Source organism: Oncorhynchus gorbuscha, linkage group LG24 (genome assembly GCF_021184085.1).
Source record: "Oncorhynchus gorbuscha isolate QuinsamMale2020 ecotype Even-year linkage group LG24, OgorEven_v1.0, whole genome shotgun sequence".
Taxonomy (NCBI): Eukaryota; Metazoa; Chordata; class Actinopteri; order Salmoniformes; family Salmonidae; genus Oncorhynchus; species Oncorhynchus gorbuscha.
In genome coordinates, this window is record NC_060196.1 from 3436560 (window position 1) to 3454051 (window position 17492).

Below are 17492 nucleotides of genomic sequence, written 5' to 3' on the forward strand. Positions count from 1 at the left end.
GACAAAAGGAACGGTCGCCCCCTCCAACCACTGTCGCCATTCGCCTAGGGCTAAGCGGATGGCGAGCAGTTCACGGTTACCCACATCATAGTTGCGCTCAGATGGCGACAGGCGATGAGAAAAATAAGCGCAAGGATGAACCTTATCGTCAGACTGGAAGCGCTGGGAAAGAATGGCTCCCACGCCTACCTCTGAAGCGTCAACCTCGACAATGAATTGTCTAGTGACGTCAGGAGTAACGAGGATAGGAGCGGACGTAAAACGTTCTTTTAGAAGATCAAAAGCTCCCTGGGCGGAACCGGACCACTTAAAACACGTCTTGACAGAAGTAAGAGCTGTGAGAGGGGCAGCAACTTGACCGAAATTACGAATGAAACGCCGATAGAAATTAGCGAAACCTAAAAGCGCTGCAACTCGACACGTGACCTTGGAACGGGCCAATCACTGACAGCTTGGACCTTAGCGGAATCCATCTGAATGCCTTCAGCGGAAATAACGGAACCGAGAAAAGTAACGGAGGAGACATGAAAAGAGCACTTCTCAGCCTTTACGTAGAGACAATTCTCTAAAAGGCGCTGTAGAACACGTCGAACGTGCTGAACATGAATCTCGAGTGACGGTGAAAAAATCAGGATATCGTCAAGATAGACAAAAACAAAGATGTTCAGCATGTCTCTCAGAACATCATTAACTAATGCCTGAAAAACAGCTGGCGCATTGGCGAGACCAAACGGCAGAACCCGGTACTCAAAATGCCCTAACGGAGTGTTAAACGCCGTTTTCCACTCGTCCCCCTCTCTGATGCGCACGAGATGGTAAGCGTTACGAAGGTCCAACTTAGTAAAGCACCTGGCTCCCTGCAGAATCTCGAAGGCTGATGACATAAGGGGAAGCGGATAACGATTCTTAACCGTTATGTCATTCAGCCCTCGATAATCCACGCAGGGGCGCAGAGTACCGTCCTTCTTCTTAACAAAAAGAACCCCGCCCCGGCCGGAGAGGAAGAAGGCACTATGGTACCGGCGTCAAGAGACACAGATAAATAATCCTCGAGAGCCTTACGTTCGGGAGCCGACAGAGAGTATAGTCTACCCCGAGGAGGAGTGGTCCCCGGAAGGAGATCAATACTACAATCATACGACCGGTGAGGAGGAAGGGAGTTGGCTCGGGACCGACTGAAGACCGTGCGCAGATCATGATATTCCTCCGGCACTCCTGTCAAATCGCCAGGTTCCTCCTGAGAAGTGGGGACAGAAGAAATGGGAGGGATGGCAGACATTAAGCACTTCACATGACAAGATACGTTCCAGGATAGGATAGAATTACAAGACCAATTAATAGAAGGATTATGACATACTAGCCAGGGATGACCCAAAACAACAGGTGTAAAAGGTGAACGAAAAATCAAAAAAGAAATAGTCTCACTGTGGTTACCAGATACTGTGAGAGTTAAAGGTAGTGTCTCAAATCTGATACTGGGAAGATGACTACCATCTAAGGCAAACATGGGCGTAGGCTTGTCTAACTGTCTGAAAGGAATGTCATGTTTCCGAGCCCATGCTTCGTCCATGAAACAACCCTCAGCCCCAGAGTCAATCAAGGCACTGCATGTAGCACCCGAACCGGTCCAGCGTAGATGGACCGACATAGTAGTACAGGATCTAGATGAAGAGACCTGAGTAGTAGCGCTCACCAGTAGCCCTCCGCTTACTGATGAGCTCTGGCCTTTACTGGACATGAATTGACAAAATGTCCATCAAATCCGCAATAGAGGCACAGGCGGTTGGTGATCCTCCGTTCCCTCTCCTTGGTCGAGATGCGAATACCTCCCAGCTGCATGGGCTCAGTCTCTGAGCCAGAGGAGGGAGATGGTTGCGATGCGGAGCAGGGAAACACCGTTGACGCGAGCTCTCTTCCACGAGCTTGGTGACGAAGATCTACCCGTCGTTCTATGCGGATGGCGAGAGCAATCAAAGAGTCCACACTGGAAGGAACCTCCCGAGAGAGAATCTCATCTTTGACCACTGTGTGGAGTCCCTCCAGAAAACGAGCGAGCAGCGCCGGCTCGTTCCAGTCACTAGAGGCAGCAAGAGTACGAAACTCTATAGAGTAATCCGTTATGGATCGATCACCTTGGCATAGGGAAGCCAGGGCCCTAGAAGCCTCCCCACCAAAAACTGAACGGTCAAAAACCCGAATCATCTCCTCTTTAAAGTTCTGGTAATTGTTAGAACAATCAGCCCTTGCCTCCCAGATAGCTGTGCCCCACTCTCGGGCCCGGCCAGTAAGGAGTGAAATGACGTAAGCAACCCGAGCTCTCTCGCTAGAGTATGTGTTGGGTTGGAGAGAGAACACAATATCACACTGGGTGAGAAAGGAGCGGCACTCCGTGGGCTGCCCGGAGTAGCAAGGTGGGTTATTAACCCTAGGTTCCGGAGGCTCGGCAGGCCAGGAAGTAACAGGTGGCACGAGACGAAGACTCTGGAACTGTCCAGAGAGGTCGGAAACCTGAGCGGCCAGGTTCTCCACGGCATGGCGAGCAGCAGACAATTCCTGCTCGTGTCTGCCGAGCATGGCTCCTTGGATCTTGACGGCAGTGTTACGAGCCTCTGTAGTCGCTGGGTCCATTCCTTGGTCGGATCCTTCTGTTATGCAGGTGAATGAGGACCCAAAAGCGACTTGGCGAAAACAGAGTTTTTAATCCAGTAAGATACTTAACAAAACAAAAGGCATAATACTACTCGTAAAGACGAGAACAGACTGGAGACTTGATCAAGAACTGCAGGTTGCCTCGGGAAGGCACTTGAACCTAGCAGACTCAGACACCTGCTCACCACGCAGCATCTGAGGGAAACACGACACGACAGGGCAAAACATAGACACAGCACGGTGAATATAGACAAGGATCCGACAGGGCAGGTACGGAAAACAAGGAGAGAAATAGGGACTCTAATCAGGGAAAAGGATCGGGAACAGGTGTGGGAAGACTAAATGATTGATTAGGGGAATAGGAACAGCTGGGAGCAGGAACGGAACGATAGAGAGAAGAGAGAGCGAGAGAGTGAGAGAGGGAGGGGGAGAGAGAGGGATAGAAAGAGGGAAAGAACCTAATAAGACCAGCAGAGGGAAACGAATAGAAGGGGAAGCACAGGGACAAGACATGATAATTAATGACAAAACATGACACTAGTGAACCTAATTGAACCTACTGAAAACCTAACAAATATATTCCAATATGATCAGATAAATAAAGCAATATTTTCTTATGTCTCTGTCAGTAATCTTTAATTTTCAACAGACACAAAAGACAAATTTCCTTTATATAAAAATCCCCATAACATGAACATTAAATGAAAGAAACCGGTATTCAAGGCACCATCAGTAGCCTATATTTTCTATTTTAGCAAAAGTGGGCTAAATTTACTTCAAAGAAAAAAACAATAATAGCAATTTTCTATCATCCACTCAACTGAAATATTGTAAAAATATAATTGGATTGAAATACAATAAAATAAAGTGCAAAAATCTATTAATCAAAAACAACACTTTGTTTAAGGAGAAGTAACATGCAGTGAAAACAAATATTAAACTTGAACTTTTAAACTTGAACTGAGTAAAAACTCTAAATATGTGATTGCACAGTAATGTTCACTTGTTTGAGGTTGAGGGTGGTGTCCCATCTTTTCCACAAGTTCATCAATGTTCGGGGTAAGGCTCTGAGCTGAGGAAATCCTCAGAATTGAGTGGAGGTGTTCAGCAGTAAGTCGACTTCTGTGTGATGTTTTGTTCAAGTTCATCAAAGAAAACAGTTGTTCACACAGGTATGTGCTGCCAAACATAGACAACGTTTGAGCAGCCTGGATGCGCAGCTGGGGCATTGTGTCGGGGAGGAAACGGGCGAACTCCGCAGCACCCACTGCCACATATTTTGCCCTCAGTGCATCATTGCATTGGAGGTCAATCAACTCCATTTGGAGGTTTGGTGGTGAGCTTTCCACGTCAACAGCAAATGGGTTACCGAGCAGTTCCAACCTGCTTTTTGTGCTTCAAAGTCAGCAAATCGGCGTCGAAAGTCAGCGGCAAGCATACCTATTTTATCAGCCAACTGTGCGCTCGGGAACGCACTGGTAGAGAGCTTCTCTTTCATGGTCTGGCAGCTGGGAAAGTGGCTCAAATTTTCTTTCCGCATCTGCGTCTCCCACAGAGTCAGTTTGGTTTTAAATGCCTTCACTGTACTGTACATATCAGAGATGACACGATCCCGACCCTGCAGCTGCAAGTTCATTGCATTCAGATGACTCGTAATGTCACACAGAAAAGCCATTTCACACAGAAACATTTCGTCTCTGAGTTGTGTTGTGTCTTTCCCTTTGCTGTCCAAGAACAGACAAATCTCCTCACGAAGCTCGAAACATCTTTGAAGCACCTTTCCCTGGCTTAGCCATCGCACCTCTGTGTGATAAGGCAAATCACCATGCTCCGTTTCTAACTCCGTCAGAAATGCCTTGAACTGGCGGTGATTCAAACCTTTGGCTCTGATAAAGTTAACTGTGCGCGTGATGATGCTCATTACATGCTCCATTTTCAAGGCTTTACCGCACAACGCTTCCTGGTGTATGATACAATGATAAGCTGTCAGCTCACCTGTCGCGTTTTCCTCTTGCATCTTTTCCCGTATCTTCGCCACCAGTCCGCTCCTGTGTCCACACATCGCAGGTGCTCCGTCGGTTGTCAAACCCACGAGTTTTTCCCAAGGCAGCTCCATCTCATTTACACATCTTGACACCTCTTCATACAAATCATGCCCCGTAGTTGTGCCATGCATAGGACGTAAAGCCAAAAACTCCTCTGTCACGCTTAGGCTGGAGTCCACTCCGCGGATGAAAATTGACAACTGGGCAATGTCAGAAATGTCGGTGCTCTCATCCACAGCCAAGGAATATGCAATGAAATCTTTTCCCTTTTTCACAAGCTGCTCTTTTAGATTGATGGACAACTGGTCTACTCTCTCGGCAATGGTGTTTCTGCTCAGACTCACATTTAAAAAGAGTTGCCTTTTTCTGGGCAAACTTCGTCACAAACTTTAATCATGCAGTTTTTGATGAAATCCCCCTCCGTAAATGGCCGGGCTGATTTAACGATCTCTTCTGCCAAAATAAAACTGGCCTTGACAGCAGCCTGGCCTTGTGATTTGGCTTTTTTGAACAGAGCCTGTCGAGATTTGAGGCCTCGTTTTAATTCCTCTGCCTTTTGTAGCCTTTGTTCCATGTCCATATTCTTGTTTTTGTCCGCGTGTTTCGTTTCATAATGTCGTCTCAGATTATACTCTTTCAGTACCGCCACACTTTCTCCACACAGAAGACACACAGGTTTTCCAGCTACCTCCGTGAACAAATACTCCGACTCCCACCTTGTTTGAAACCCCGGTTCTCAGTGTCCACCTTCCGTTTTGCCATTTTTGATGGGTATCTGAAAGTTAATTTTACTGTGATGCTGACAACTGCTGTGCCAATAAATATTGAAATGAAGCAGCCTACTGCTCGGTGCGTCACCGTTGCATTGTGGGAAATGTAGTATTGGTGCGTGTAAAAGATCTGCGGGCTGCCGGCTTGCTGCGGTCTGCGGGCCGGTTCTAATAATAAATCAAGATCATCCCAGGGGCCGTAAAAAACCTTCTCGCTGGCCGGATGTGGCCCGCGGGCCTTGACTCTGACATATGTGCCCTACATTATTCATCTCATATGTATACGAATATACTGTACTCTATATCATCTACTGCATCTTTATGTAATACATGTATCACTAACCACTTTAAACTATGCCACTTTGTTTACATACTCATCTCATATGTATATACTGTACTCAATACCATCTACTGCATCTTGCCCATGCCGCTCTGTACCATCACTCATTCATATATCTTTATGTACATATTATTTATCCCTTTACAGTTGTGTGTATAAGGTAGTAGTTTTGGAATTGTTAGTTAGATTACTCGTTGGTTATTACTGCATTGTCGGAACTGGAAGCACAAGCATTTCGCTACACTCGCATTAACATCTGCTAACCATGTGTATGTGACAAATACATTTGATTTGATTTGAGCATGTCAGCTTGTCAGAAACCTTCTCTTCGTACGGTTAAAGTGAGAAGACATTCCAGCCGGGTGGAGTAAAACGCACAAAGAACAATTTATTCATACCGTTTTCTCTAAATCACCCACTCTGATGGTAATTGATAATTAGAGCCAGAAAGAAATCATTTTGGCTGGAATCATTGTTTTATTTGTCACGGGTGATTAGCTTGTTGTGATACGAGACCTGCTGAACCATCGACATCATTGCCAAGCCGTTGATTTTTTATTAGCCAAGATCGAACCTAGAATCATCTCATCCCGTTATGAAATGTACTCAACGCTTACTGGCAAAGCTTTATTCAGCCAAACTGCCCTTCAGCTCAATGGCTTGCCCTTAAAGGTGCAGTCTGGGGTCTGTGAATCTCTCTCACACTGTCAGTCTATGAATTTGAGAGGGATTACAATTTCCTAACCACATCACTCAGCTGTGTACTAAAACAGGGTGGCTGTTTTTGTTATTATCATTTTATGCTCCAAGAATATACTGTAGCTTGAACCCCAGGTAGGCGAAGAGCCCTCAGCTTTCAAGGATTACCAAGAAACTCCTTTTCTTTGCAGTTTTCAATGGATGTATTCCTGGTCCTTCTGGCAATATCATTTCATGTATCAATCAAGCGAGAGAGAAATGGAAGGCATGAATAAAAGAACTGCCAGCCTCTATCAATAAAAACACATGTACCTCAAGCTAAGAGCTTCCAGATAATCATGTTTTCCCTGAGCAACAAAAGCCCTTTCAGTCAAAATGGTGAATGGCAATTGAATAAAATACACATGTAATTTAAAGACGAGGTAAACAAAACTGGTATTTACAGTTTGATGGATCAAAGGAAGAAGATGGGGGGGGGGCGTCTTGCCGATGTAGTAGGCCGTCACACACACACACACACACACACACACACACACACACACACACACACACACACACACACACACACACACACACACACACACACACACACACACACACACACACACACACACACACACACACACACACACACACACACACAGACAGAGTGATACGCACACGCTTGCATGCGCACACACTCACACACACAACCACTGCAATTATACAAACATGTCACCCTTTCCTCTGCAGCTGTCCAGCAGATTGACTCCATTGTTCCAGAACATTTACATTAGAACAGAAGCCACTTCACAACCTCTGGAGAAGCATTGCGTCACGACACAAAGACTCACAGTGCATATTTATTCAGCTCTACTCCAGTCAATTCTATTGTCATTTAAATTAAATGTGTTATGCAGTACAATGGTTAACAGGCCAAGACCACCATATATTTGTTTGTACACTGTGTGTGTGTGTACACTAATAGACTCTCACACACACACACACACACACACACACACACACACACACACACACACACACACACACACACACACACACACACACACACACACACACACACACACACACACACACACACACACACGGTCCTTAACTGCAGATAATCTGTCTAATCTGATTGGCCAGCTGCACGTTGCTGGTCTGCTCAGCAGGCATTGTGGGTAGACAGAAATGTCCAAAGTGTTGAAAGGAAAACATGTCCATATGTTGTTGTTTTAAATCTACAACAATGATGTGTATTAATATGGCGTTTTATTATCTCTATAACAGATTAAATGGATGAAAACAATATCTTTGATGAGCAGAGACACATTTCCATTTAAATAATGACTTGACTGAGTTACAGAGTTACACACTCAGACCCAATAACTAGGGCCAGGAGTTGTCCTGGACAACTGACCTGACCAGGAAAAACTCTGGACCCCAGTTTTACCTGGTTATATCACCTGGTCAGGAAAATACACTGGCTTTACTGGTAACACATTTTCCAATGCCTGGGGGGTGGTCAAGCCAATGTACCTCTTCCCCCTCCTCAGAGCGCTGCAGCTAAGATTCCCATAACCCACCCTGTCAGACATCGTCACAGTGAAACCTGTCATGGGCAACAATGCATCGACCAAAAATAGAACTCTCCCATTACAGAAGTATAAAATATACATTAATATACCAGAACCCTTCTACTGTAAGACAGTCAGGAAGAAGAACCAGAACCCCCTACGGTGAGACCGTCAGGAAGAAGAACCAGAACCCTTCTACTGTGAGACAGTCAGGAAGAAGAACCAGGACCCCCTACTGTGAGACAGTCAGGAAGAAGAACCAGAACCCTTCTACTGTGAGACAGTCAGGAAGAAGAACCAGAACCACTCTACTGTGAGACAGTCAGGAAGAAGAACCAGAACCCTTCTACTGTGAGACAGTCAGGAAGAAGAACCAGGACCCCCTACTGTGAGACAGTCAGGAAGAAGAACCAGAACCCTTCTACTGTAAGACAGTCAGGAAGAAGAACCAGAACCCCTCTACTGTGAGACCGTCAGGAAGAAGAACCAGAACCCCTCTACTGTAAGACATTCAGGGAGAAGAACCAGAACCACTCTACTGTGAGACAGTCAGGAAGAATAACCAGAACCACTCTACTGTGAGACCGTCAGGAACAAGAACCAGAACCCCTCTACTGTGAGACCGTCAGGAAGAAGAACCAGAACCCCTCTACTGTAAGACATTCAGGGAGAAGAACCAGAACCACTCTACTGTGAGACCGTCAGGAAGAAGAACCAGAACCCCTCTACTGTAAGACATTCAGGGAGAAGAACCAGAACCACTCTACTGTGAGACAGTCAGGAAGAATAACCAGAACCACTCTACTGTGAGACCGTCAGGAACAAGAACCAGAACCCCTCTACTGTGAGACCGTCAGGAAGAAGAAACAGAACCCTCTACTGTAAGACATTCAGGGAGAAGAACCAGAACCACTCTACTGTGAGACAGTCAGGAAGAATAACCAGAACCCCTCTACTGTAAGACAGTCAGGAAAAAGAACCAGAACCACTCTACTGTGAGACAGTCAGGAAGAAGAACCAGAACCCCTCTACTGTGAGACAGTCAGGAAGAAGAACCATAACCACTCTACTGTGAGACAGTCAGGAAGAAGAACCATAACCCCTCTACTGTGAGACAGTCAGGAAGAAGAACGAGAACCACTCTACTGTGAGACAGTCAGGAACAAGAACCAGAACCCCTCTACTGTAAGACAGTCAGGAAGAAGAACCATAACCACTCTACTGTGAGACAGTCAGGAAGAAGAACCATAACCACTCTACTGTGAGACAGTCAGGAAGAAGAACCATAACCACTCTACTGTGAGACAGTCAGGAAGAAGAACCAGAACCCCATACTGTGAGACTGTCAGGAAGAAGAACCAGAACCACTCTACTGTGAGACTGTCAGGAAGAAGAACCATAACCACTCTACTGTGAGACTGTCAGGAAGAAGAACCATAACCACTCTACTGTGAGACAGTCAGGAAGAAGAACCAGAACCACTCTACTGTGAGACTGTCAGGAAGAAGAACCAGAACCCCTCTACTGTGAGACTGTCAGGAAGAAGAACCAGAACCCCTCTACTGTGAGACCGTCAGGAAGAAGAACCAGAACCACTCTACTGTGAGACAGTCAGGAAGAAGAACCAGAACCCCTCTACTGTGAGACCGTCAGGAAGAAGAACCAGAACCACTCTACTGTGAGACTGTCAGGAAGAAGAACCAGAACCACTCTACTGTGAGACAGTCAGGAAGAAGAACCAGAACCACTCTACTGTGAGACTGTCAGGAAGAAGAACCAGAACCCCTCTACTGTGAGACCGTCAGGAAGAAGAACCAGAACCACTCTACTGTGAGACAGTCAGGAAGAAGAACCATAACCACTCTACTGTGAGACAGTCAGGAAGAAGAACCATAACCCCTCTACTGTGAGACAGTCAGGAAGAAGAACCATAACCACTCTACTGCGAGACAGTCAGGAAGAAGAACCATAACCCCTCTACTGTGAGACAGTCAGGAAGAAGAACCATAACCACTCTACTGTGAGACAGTCAGGAAGAAGTATGTCTAGTCTTTGATCTATCGTCCGTCCGTCCGTCCGTCCGTCTGTCTATGTGTGTGCATGTGTATGTTTGACCAGTCTCATAGCGGCGTCATGTCGATAATAGGATGTGTCTGGCTATCTGAGCTCTGACTACATGGGGAAATTGGAACCCTGTGGCATGGAATAAGATGAGAATTATAGAGAGAGAAGAAGAACAGAGAGAGAAGAAGAACAGAGAGAAGACCAGGGAGAAGAAGAACAGAGAGGGAGAGAAGAACAGAGTGAGAAGGACAGAGAAGAAGAAGAAGAAGAAGAAGAAGAAGAAGAAGAAGAAGAAGAAGAAGAAGAAGAAGAAGAAGAAGAAGAAGAAGAAGAAGAAGAAGAAGAAGAAGAAGAAGAAGAAGAAGAAGAAGAAGAAGAAGAAGAAGAAGAAGAAGAAGAAGAAAAAGAAGAACAGAGGGAGAAGAACAGACACTTACCCAGGCTGAACTCCACATGGGGCAGCTTGGGAATCAGGATGACACCTGTGATACAGAGACAGAGAGAGGGGAAGATCATTAAGAGAGAATACAAAGCTGTTCACTCATGAAAAATGTATAATCTGAGATAATTCAGACACCACACACACAGGCGCGCAGACACCGAAACACACCGACAGACACACCGGAAAAAAAAAACACGGACAGACACCGAAACACGCACACACACATTTCACTGCAAAGGGCAAAACCATCTATCAAATACCCATTCATCTCCATATTAACCACTATGCCCTCTACGACCATTTCATTTAGGCTTTTAACGAGGTCGACGAGCATGGCACCTCTCCTCCAAATGAAACCCAAATGAAAGGCAATAAAATCCAACACTTCAGTGCCAGTCTTTCCATTCACTCTATGGTAGTAAGCATGGAAAAATACCTTCCCCCATCATCAACACAATATGTCTTCAGAGAGGTTTAACACTGTGGCTATTGTAACGGCTCGGACCGAAACGCCTCGTGTGATTGATGGCCCGGTTCGCTTTAGATTATGCAAACGGGCTGCAATCTATTTATCCGATTGCGACGTGTGTCACAGCCAGAGTTCCCCGACATCCATCGCCCTGAATGCCCAGCTCCCCCCTCCCCACAACCACCCCGATGGGGAACTAATGGAGGAGGCTGGGTGGTGGGGAGGGGGGGAGCCATCGCTTGTACCCACCATCTGATGCCAGTATGACGGGTATCATCGAGGCATGAGCTCACCACCATACCTGGAGGGCCACGTGCCAAGGGAGAAACTCACACACTCTCTGCAACACAAACACACACATAAGCAGAAACACAGACACACACTCATAAGCACACACACGCACACACACACACACACACACACGCACCCCCTCATCCTCGTTCCGCAGTGCCTGGGCAGAATTGTCCTCTCTCCCAGCATCGTCAACCTGGCTAATGAGGCGTGGGTACTCTACACGTCTTGATGTATAGGCTGGGTGTTACAAACACAGCACACTTCTAGCGAAGACAGATCATATCATTAGGTTACTAACTCATTTTATTATCAGTAATCACTCGTTAGCTATAATCACAAGTCAAACATTTTGAATGCTTAGCAGGACAAGAAAATTGTCTAAATCATGTACTTATCAAGAGAACATCCCTGGTCTTCTCTACTGCCTCTGATCTGGCGGACTCACTAAACACAAATGTTTCATTTGTAGAGTATGTCTGAGTGTTGAACTATGACCCTGGCTATCCATAAATTTAAAAAACAAACAAATTGTGTCGTCTGGTTTGCTTAATATAAGACATTTTAAATGATTCATACTTTTACTTTTGATACTTAAGTAAAAAACCAAAAACTTTTAGACTTTTACTGAAGTAGTATTTTACTGGGTGACTTTAACTTTTACTTGAGTATTAAGTTATCTTTACTTTTACTCAAGTATACAAATTGAGTACCTTTTCCACCGCTGGTTATACTACCATGACTGGTGTTTAGACATTAAGACTATGTGACATGTTAATAACATCATACTACAGTGACCCACTGCTAAATGACGGAAATGTAAATGACTGGTGATGAAACTTGAATAGTCTGTAAGCAAGGTGATTAGAAAATACCCTTGTCAGGGATCATGGGACAATGGCAGCTGTTGAGCTGCTCAAGGCCCTCTCTGCATCACTTTACCATAGGGGACAGCCAATCACAATCAGCCACTTAAAAGCTCTCTCTACCTCACAGGGCCCTAATCCCTCCACCAATCAGCCACTTCACTGCTCTCTCTACCTCACAGGGCTCTAATCACTCCACCAATCAGCCACTTCACTGCTCTCTCTGCCTCACAGGGCTCTAATCAATCCACCAATCAGCCACTTTATAGCTCTCTCTATCTCACAGGGCTCTAATCACTCCACCAATCAGCCACTTTATATAGCTCTCTCCACCTCACAGGGCTCTAATCACTCCACCAATCAGCCACTTTATATAGCTCTCTATACCTCACAGGGCTCTAATCACTCCACCAATCAGCAACTCTCTCTACAAGACTAACCCATTTAATTCAACTGTAGGTCTACAGGACTAACCTATTTAATTCAACTGTAGGTCTACAGGACTAACCTATTTAATTCAACTGTAGGTCTACAGGACTAACCTATTTAATTCAACTGTAGGTCTACAGGACTAACCTATTTAATTCAACTGTAGGTCTACAGGACTAACCTATTTAATTCAACTGTAGGTCTACAGGACTAACCTATTTAATTCAACTGTAGGTCTACAGGACTAACCTATTTAATTCAACTGTAGGTCTACAGGACTAACCTATTTAATTCAACTGTAGGTCTACAGGACTAACCTATTTAATTCAACTGTAGGTCTACAGGACTAACCTATTTAATTCAACTGTAGGTCTACAGGACTAACCTATTTAATTCAACTGTAGGTCTACAGGACTAACCTATTTAATTCAACTGTAGTTCTACAGGACTAACCTATTTAATTCAACTGTAGGTCTACAGGACTAACCTATTTAATTCAACTGTAGGTCTACAGGACTAACCCACTTAATTCAACTGTAGGTCTACAGGACTAACCTATTTAATTCAACTGTAGGACTACAGGACTAACCCACTTAATTCAACTGTAGGTCTACAGGAATAACCCCTTTAATTCAACTGTAGGTCTACAGGACTAACCCATTTAATTCAACTGTAGGTCTACAGGACTAACACATTTAATTCAACTGTAGGTCTACAGGACTAACACATTTAATTCAACTGTAGGTCTACAGGACTAACCCATTTAATTCAACTGTAGGTCTACAGGACTAACACATTTAATTAAACTGTAGGTCTACAGGACTATCACATTTAATTCAACTGTAGGTCTATAGGACTAACCCATTTAATTCAACTGTAGGTCTACAAGACTAACACATTTAATTCAACTGTAGGTCTACAGGACTAACACATTTAATTCAACTGTAGGTCTACAGGACTAACCCATATAATTAAACTGTGGGTCTACAGGACTAACCCATTTAATTCAACTGTAGGCCTACAGGACTAACACATTTAATTCAACTGTAGGTCTACAGGACTAACCCATTTAATTCAACTGTAGGTCTACATGTCAGGATTTGGCCAGGGTTGTTCCGGTTTTTGGTCACTAGATGCCCCCATTGTGCCTTTTGACCTTTTGTTTTCCCTTGATCCCCATTATTATTTGCACCTGTGCCTCGTTTCCCCTGATTGTATTTAAACCCTTTGTTTTCCTCAGTCCTTTGCTCTGTGTTTGTATGTTAGCACCCAGCCCTAGTTCTCTGTGAACTCTTGTTGATCCCGGTGGACTCTCTTGTGGAATTCTGTTTTTTGTTCTTGTTTGTTTGTTTTTGAGTATTTTTTGAGGCTTTTTGTGCTATACCTTCCACCTTGTGGATTTACCTTTTTGTCTTGGAGGATTACCTTTGTTCTTGTGGAATTCCTTTTGAGGTTGTGGAGTTACATGTTTTCCTGAAGAACTTACTTTTTACTTCATTAAATACACCGTCTCAAGTACTGCTGTGTCTGCCTCATCTTCTGGGTTCTGCTGACTATTCGTGGCTCAGTTGGTTAAGTGACTGTTTCTCACTCCGGAGACCCGGGTTTGTAACCGGGTCCTGACACTACAGGACTAACACATTTAATTAAACTGTAGGTCGACATGACTAACCCATTTAATTCAACTGTAGGTCTACAGGACTAACCCATATAATTCAACTGTAGGTCTACAGGACTAACCCATATAATTCAACTGTAGGCCAACAGAGATTTTAGAAAGTCGAGATATTACTTTCACTGTTGAAGTCAAGATGTGGCCACAACTATCCAAGGTGATATTGACTTGCCTCTAAATTGTACACCAAATTACAAAATGATGCATCAATAGAGAACAGAATCCATGCACCTGCAAAGCTGTACCAGCTTCCACTACCAGGGACTATGTAATTGACCCCTTACTGGAATTGAATTGACCCAACCGCGGCAAAACAAATTCCTAATTAGTTTGACTCTAATTGCACCAGGAGAGAATTAGCCAGGTGTGTAGACTAGACTAGTTGATAAACTAACAGGTGACCCAACTCCAGTGTGTTGGATTAGCATGGAGAGACAGAGAAACACAGGTGCAGTATAATGTGCAACCTACGCTACTCCTCTGGCACCATAAATATGGAAATAGACCAATGAGGGGGGTCCTTGGAGATGCACACACATGCAGGCATGCATACACTCAAATCAGACACACATACACACACACACACACTTGCACAGACTGGCACACACACACCGGAGGGGGGCCACGCCAAATGAGGTGTGCCCATCTGTGATACGTTTGATATGAATCTAGAAATAATAGCTCTGGTGTAGGGAGGAGGGAGGAGAGCGGGAGGGAAAGGAGGGGGTAATGTATTCTGAAGTGCACAAGGTGATTTTTCTGGGACGACAACCCTAATGAACCTCCAATGACTTGTGGGAGGGGGGGTCTATGTCTCGCAGATGCTCATTTAACCTCCCTCCTCTCTCTCTCTTTCATCTCTCTTTCCTCCCCTTCCTACATGTTTACCACTTAGGGCCAGAGTCCTGAGCCCGTAACTCTGAGAAAAGTGGGAAGGCGGAGGTCGGAACTCGGGAGGAAGACCCACGTGGGAATGCTGCTCATTCACAGTTCTCACAAAATGATGCCAGAGAAATTCCTCCTCCTTCCCTCCCTCCATACCTCCCACCTTGCACGCACCTACATCCCCTGCAGAGTGTCGAGCGAGCAGAAGCCACGTGGTGAGAAAATGAAGCAATTCCCTGGGAAGGAGAAGCCTGGAAAAGCCCAGGCGTGGGTTTGCAGCCGTTGTTACGACGATCTTAATCACCTCGCTTATCCCTTTCATGAATAGATATTACATTTAAGGGGCCGGGCCCAAGACACAGTCATGTTTTTTTCTTTTAATATCATTTACCTAGGAGTAGGGGAATGCATTGAACGCATTACCCATAATTCACTGCCTGCCGAGGGCTCAGTGGGATTTGAAACTTGGGAGAAAAAAAATCTCTCGCCGTCTCTCCTTTTTTCCGGAGAAATTGCCGTTATAGAAGAACACCTGGACTATGCTGATGATTCAATCACCAGAACGACAGCAGCTAGCGCGGCCTGCTGCCGACACACACCTGACTAGATTGATGTTTGAACAAAAGGCCCAATAACCGTAAGTGGTGGTACAATGGGGAGAGTGAGTTACTGTCACATTAAGGCCCTGGGATCTACTAGAGAGAGGACAGACAGTTAATGGTGGTGGAAGGATTTGTCACCTATGTTTAATGAAGCAGCGAGAAACAGTTAAGTTGCATGTTAATGAGGTGGTTTTCGACTGGTGAACCAGGAGGGATGGATAGATGTCAGAGGGTTAAAGTGGTAACATCCAGACCAGTAAAGGTCCAAGTCCTAGATTCTAAAGGTGGATTTGTGTATTCACAGCTTGGGTCATAATGGATTGATAATGAGGTTATCTAACTGTAAGCTACATCCTGCTTGTAACACCATTATGCAGCTTATAGCGCCAGAAACTGTCACGACTTCCTCCGAAGTCGGTCCCTCTCCTTGTTTGGGCGACGTTCGGCAGTCAACGTTACTGGTCTTCTAGCCATCGCCGATCCACCTTTCATTTTCCATTTGTTTTGTCTTGTCTTCCCACACATCTGGTTTCAATTCCATTAATTACATGTTGTGTATTTAACCCTCTGTCCTCACATGTCCTTGTCCGGTATTGTTTATTGTAAGTGCTTGTGCATGTTATGTCTGGGGTTTTTGTCCCATTGTATATATTGTTTTTGTTCACAGTGATTTTTATCATTAAACTGTGCCGTTGTCTCTTTGCTCTCCTGCGCCTGACTTCTCTACCGCCAGTACGCACGCCTTACAGAAACTATGATAACATAGGCCCATGAGTATAGTCAATGCTGATATGATTCATACAGGTGACTGTTCAAAACTGTGTCCGTCAGGGTCAAAAATATAATGGATTCTGACCTTTGACCTCTTTTAGACTTTTGATGTAGAGCATGTGGGCGCAATGAATACCAAACCCTCTAGTCTAGGTGACCTGAACGCGCCAAGCCTGTCTCATCTCACCCAACGCTGTTCCCACCGCCTCTTATCTTCTACGTCAACCCAGCGACAAGAGAAACAAATTCCCCTTGTGATTGGTAATGGGAGGTTGTCAACCTGTCTGTGACGCTGTAGCTCTATAATTACGTTCTTCTTCCGTCCCCCCCGCACTTTTAGAAAACAAAAACGGAGGTATTCAACGGCTGCGTCCCAAATGGCACCCTACTCCCTACATGGGATAGGATACGTACGGCCCTGGTCAAAAGCAGTGTTCTATAAAGGGAATAGGGTGCCAGGTTAAGGGCAGAGGTGTTCATTAGTACAGATTACACACCCACTTAAAGTTGGGCTGGAGGGAGGATGAGGGGGAAAAGAGCTTTACTTGATAGGAAATTATCTTATTTTGACATATATTTCAAAACATCCCATGATCCCATAAGCTGTGATGAGGAGTGGAACGAAATAGAGAGAGTGTGTGTGTGTGTGTGTGTGTGTGTGTGTGTGTGTGTGTGTGTGTGTGTGTGTGTGTGTGTGTGTGTGTGTGTGTGTGTGTGTGTGTGTGTGTGTGTGTGTGTGTGTGTGTGTGTGTGTGTGAGCTCCTTGTTCCTTCGTTCATTTTCAGAAAGGCTTCAATCACTGGCTGTTACCCTTCAGGGAAGACATCTGAGTTTAGCGTGCTATGATGCTAACAACACTGCAGTATTTGTCCTCCTGAAGAGCCATGGCATCAGCCCCAGGAGGAGACAGAATGGAGGCTGAGTGCCACCACTGAA

At 45.0% G+C, this 17492-nt stretch overlaps 1 protein-coding gene across 2 annotated transcripts in view; it reads right to left on the bottom strand.

The window, feature by feature from the left end:
- The window catches only part of LOC124012699 (type II inositol 3,4-bisphosphate 4-phosphatase-like), a 235042-nt gene that overhangs the window by 215254 nt on the left and 2296 nt on the right, over window positions 1–17492 (bottom strand). For both annotated transcript variants that reach the window (XM_046326580.1, XM_046326579.1), the window contains exon 2: window positions 10564–10608. In XM_046326580.1, the coding sequence (XP_046182536.1) occupies window positions 10564–10608 (45 nt within the window). The remainder of the gene's footprint in view (window positions 1–10563; window positions 10609–17492) is intronic.